This window comes from Primulina tabacum, chromosome 4, assembly GCF_025594145.1.
Source record: "Primulina tabacum isolate GXHZ01 chromosome 4, ASM2559414v2, whole genome shotgun sequence".
Classification (NCBI taxonomy): domain Eukaryota; kingdom Viridiplantae; phylum Streptophyta; class Magnoliopsida; order Lamiales; family Gesneriaceae; genus Primulina; species Primulina tabacum.
In genome coordinates this window covers 49,725,912-49,730,789 of record NC_134553.1, presented here as the reverse complement: position 1 = coordinate 49,730,789, position 4,878 = coordinate 49,725,912, and the positions used below count along the sequence as shown (strand labels likewise).

The following is a 4,878-nucleotide window of genomic DNA, read 5'->3' as shown; positions in this document are numbered from 1 at the left end:
TATGATCATTTACTTGACAGAACATATAGGACATCTCGACATGTATGCAAAAGTGGTAAATTTCCAGCTACAATACATTATCTGTTACTCAACTTACACAAAATATTGAACTTGCCACTCTGTGGACCTCATGGAATCACAAAATATATAATTCAAATTTTAGAAGCTACAACGTTCTCTGTCTGTTGTCCACGCCGGATTAATGGAGTAATACTGTAACAATTTAGAATTCTTTGCTAGTAGACTGAATGATACCAACTAAACAACTTCGATTCGACGATGTTCGATGAAATCATCCTATAATTAGCATCTAGTAATGTTTTTGATGTCCAATAATATTACTGAAGAAATGCAGTATTGACTTCTACTTATGTAGTCATAAATGAGTGACAAATTTAAATAAACGAATTTATTTCATGATTATAATCACTGGATGCATGCATCTTGTTGATGAAACACAGTATGAAATAGTTAATATACTGTTGACATGTAAATCAACGTCCTTCCTGTCAGGAACAAATATATATATATATATATATATATATATATATATATATAAATCTAAATTCATATTTACTATCACTATTCAAATATCATTTCACTTTATTTAAATGTGATGGAATACTGAAATCATGAAATATATATATATATATACACACACACTCCCACAAGAGTTACGACTTGTAGTTTACAGCTGAAGTTCTGGCTCTCTCTTCTCTACTTCTCACTTGGAAAACTGATTAATTTTTATGGGAAAAGAGAAATTTTCATTCTTCTGTCACTCTCGAGCTCGTTTTTAAACTGCCTTTAAATGCGTAATATTGTGGAATGAATGCTGATTGATGAGCCCCGTAGCCTTCGCTCCCACCTCCTATTTTGTCTCAGATCGAAAAATAATTAATCCCATGTCACAAGTGGATAAGAATTTCTTTGTAATCAGATCTCCACTTCTTCAGGATTTCTACTCATACCTGATCTTGTTGTTGGCGGATATATTAGAGTTACCCCTATGACTCATCAACTATTCTCCGCATCAACTGCACGTTTTTTCAACCCCTCGTATTCCGAATTTCACTCTTCTCTATCCACAGAATCTTTGAACAAGTAGCTGCAGTGGAGGTTACACAGTTGGGTTTGGATAGCGCAGTTAATTCTTTTCATTTTTTTCTGGGTTTTTTTTTTAAAACCGCGTGCTGGTTCTTGACTGTTGATCACAATACATCACAGAGATAAGTTCTGGTTAGTTATTAGTTATCATGGATGATTTCTCAAGGGAGATAGAGGGAAAATTAGCTCATGATCCTTGTAGAAATAGAAATTTCGGAAGCACGAGATGGGTTCCGGGACCTGTGATCGTCGGTGCCGGGCCTTCAGGCCTGGCCGCAGCTGCTTGCTTGAAAGAAAAAGGCGTTCCATCTCTAGTTCTTGAGAGATCCAGCTGCATAGCTTCCTTGTGGCAACTTAAAACCTATGATCGCCTGAAAATCCATTTACCGAAGCAATTTTGTGAGCTTCCTCTCATGTCTTTTCCTCTAGATTTTCCAACTTACCCTACCAAACAACAGTTCATTCAGTACTTAGAAGCCTATGCAAAGAGGTTCGAAATCAGGCCTATTTTCAATAATAGGGTTGTGAGTGCTGAGTTTGACCGGAATATTGGGTTTTGGAGGGTGAAAACAGTGGTAGCAGCAGAAGGGGCAGTAGAGGAGCAGGTGGAGTACGTGTCCCGGTGGCTGATAGTGGCGACGGGGGAGAATGCGGAGGCGGTGGTGCCGAAAATGGAAGGGACGGAGGATTTTGGTGGTGCTGTGGTGCATACGAGTAGGTATAAGAATGGAGGGGTTTATAAAGGGAAAAAGGTGCTTGTTGTTGGATGCGGGAACTCTGGAATGGAGGTGTGTTTAGATCTCTGCAATCATAATGCCAGCCCTTCACTTGTTGTGAGAGATACGGTAAGATTTTCATTTCTTAACTTATATGTGCGATTTCAGTATTTTTCATTTGAAGTTTTTTTTTGGGTTTTTCCATGTTAATTGGAAAAACAAAGTTTTTTTTTCATTTCAAAGAATTTATACGAAAACAAGGCAAAGCCCAAGATTCTTGAATGCTTTTTTCAGTACTTTTCATTTATTTTTTTAATTATATATGTATTCAGTATATCAAAAGGTGCATATTTGCATGTAAAATTGACAGTATAAGAATAGTGGAGTTTATAGCTGTTCTGTGGGAGTGGGAGAAACTTTATTCTCAAGTTATAATGCTAAATGTTCAAAGATCTTTCTTCCTCACACTCCTATTTTTTTTTGAAAATTCCCTTAATAGATAGAAAGGGAAAGTGAAACCCTAATTCGTAAAATCTTAAGAATTTCATTTTGATATTTTTCATATATATGATTAATTAGATCGAATAAATGCATTAATAACATTTATAATCCATGCATAACACCTCTTTTAGGTGCAGAAAGGAAACAACCTCCATGTTTTTCACTTTCTTGGGATTCTCAAGCATGCGCAACAATGTTATAAGATCTTATTTTTTATAATTAGTTATTGTTATATAATTTCTTTATGCTTTCCTCTATTTACTTATATTTTAATCCAGAGTTCCTTATTTTGTTAATGACTTTGCATTTTGCAATCAATTTAGGTCCACATTCTGCCACAAGAGATGCTGGGAAGATCAACTTTCGGGTTGTCCATGTGGTTGCTAAAGTGGCTACCTATACAACTTGTCGACCGGATTTTATTGATCGTTTCATGGCTCATGCTAGGCGATACGAGCCGGTTTGGGTTGGACCGGCCTCAACTAGGCCCACTCGAGCTAAAGAACCTGTCAGGAAAGACACCAGTATTGGACGTTGGAACCCTTGATAAGATTAAAAGTGGAGACATCAAAGTACAGCTCCCTTAACGAATAATTGATTTGCTTTGCATTTGTTAAGTGGCAATTTTTAGCCTAACCAAAACCACCTTTTTTGTCCAAAAAAATACAAAGAAAGGGTTTCTATATTTGGTTGAGATTGAATATGCACCGGAGATTCCATACATTACTTGATTAATATTACCTACCATCTTTGGTACGGTATTTTCAAAATATATTAATTTATGCTGATTTTTTTCGTTAATACATAGGTATTTCCCAGCATCCGGAGACTTGGGCATCGATCTGTCGAATTTGTAGATGGAAGAAGAGAAAGTTTTGACGCAATAATCCTAGCAACTGGTTACAAAAGCAATGTTCCATCTTGGCTAAAGGTACTGCGAACTAATTTATGGACCATTTTATCACATAATCTGTTGTTTTTGCGAGTACCGTATACTCAAAAAACTAATCTGCTCACCATTCGGACAGGAAAATGAAATGTTTTCAGATAAAGATGGCCTCCCAAAAAGGCCATTTCCCAATGGATGGAAAGGCGAATGTGGGCTATACGCCGTTGGGTTCACCAAACGCGGCCTTCTCGGTGCATCGATGGATGCTAAGAACATTGCAGATGACATAGGAAGCTGTTGGAAGGAAGAAGCAAAGCATCTCTCGGCCATCTCATGGCCATATTTAATGCAAAAGAGCAATTTTTGCTGATAAGTCGATATCGTACGAGGTACTATATTATATGGTGTGTAGGATTGACTCGATTCAAGTCTGATTAACGGAGAAAATTTTGGGTTGGCACCAGAAGGGTTCAAGCTCCTGGTTATGGAGGGAAATCGAAATACCGATCGATGAAGGAAGGATCAAAATTTTTTTTACCGAGTGATTTGATCATGCCCGCAAAACATCAAAAAAATGGAGGGTTTTTGAGTGAAAAAAAGGCTCTTTAAGGCATGTAGTGTATACATCTTGTGCATTGACCAATCTCCCTAATTATTAGGTACTTGACTTTTAGTTAATAGGGTTAATTCTTGGCACATGTACGTATGTATGTATTGGCAGTTGGTGTGTTTTACTTTATGTTTCTTTAGTGAAAAAATGTGTATATTTTGACGTTTGTGTTAATGCTTAATCCTGAAGAGTATGTACTCAGAATTAGTTAATTAATATTAATTAAGTTGAGAAAATTCGAGAATATATATTTATATAATAATGTGAGAATTATAATAAAACATGATGGGGAAAGTCTGGTACCAAAATTCTATATGATCGCTGCCTCATTTAGTGCAATTTTTATGGCTTCTGCCAATCTGGAATTGAAATGATTACATTCTCCAGCACTGGATTTTGGACCACAAGATTTAAATATAAACTGGGCATAACTGACTGACATTTATTAACAAGTCATGCAACAAATATAATTATATTTATACAATAATTTTTATAATTCAAAAGTTTTAATACAAAAAATTCATTTATTAATTTCACGGAAAATTCAATACAAAATCTTACAAGATAATAATAAAATTTTACGATATAATTATTATAAATATTAATATACGATATATTTGTGGTACATTTATCATTATTCTTTAGTAACATAGAAAATCATTAATGCTTGTGTATATTAACTAAATTCTTGGTGTCGGTGGTTGAAGATGTTATGATAAAAATATATTTAGAGATGGAGTGAATAAAAACTTTCAATTTTGTGATCAAAAGAGCTATAATAATTCGGTTTTTAAAATATTGAATACCGATAAATTAAATAAAGTTTGGATTTATAACCAAGAGGAAAAAACTCAAAATAATCTAACTAAAAATTGAATAAACATTTTTTAAATATCTGAAAGATATGCAAGTTAAATGTGTAAACACGGTTTCGTTAAAATATTTTGTCAAATCCTTTGCATGCAATATCTTGGTATTTGAAAGACACATAAAATGATTCAATAATGCCTACCAAAAACAGTAGCAAAAATAAGTAAATGCGATAAATAAATCTC

At 34.6% G+C, this 4,878-nt stretch overlaps 1 protein-coding gene across 1 annotated transcript; it reads left to right on the top strand.

Moving 5' to 3' along the window:
- The first annotated feature begins 650 nt into the window (after positions 1 to 650).
- LOC142543738 (indole-3-pyruvate monooxygenase YUCCA6-like) lies at positions 651 to 3,973 on the top strand. The gene is made up of 4 exons (XM_075651149.1): positions 651 to 1,952; positions 2,648 to 2,896; positions 3,133 to 3,255; positions 3,353 to 3,973. Exons 1-4 carry the CDS (start codon positions 1,257 to 1,259, stop codon positions 3,581 to 3,583), a joined length of 1,299 nt encoding a protein of 432 aa, XP_075507264.1. The 5' UTR covers positions 651 to 1,256; the 3' UTR covers positions 3,584 to 3,973.
- The last annotated feature ends 905 nt before the right edge of the window (positions 3,974 to 4,878 follow it).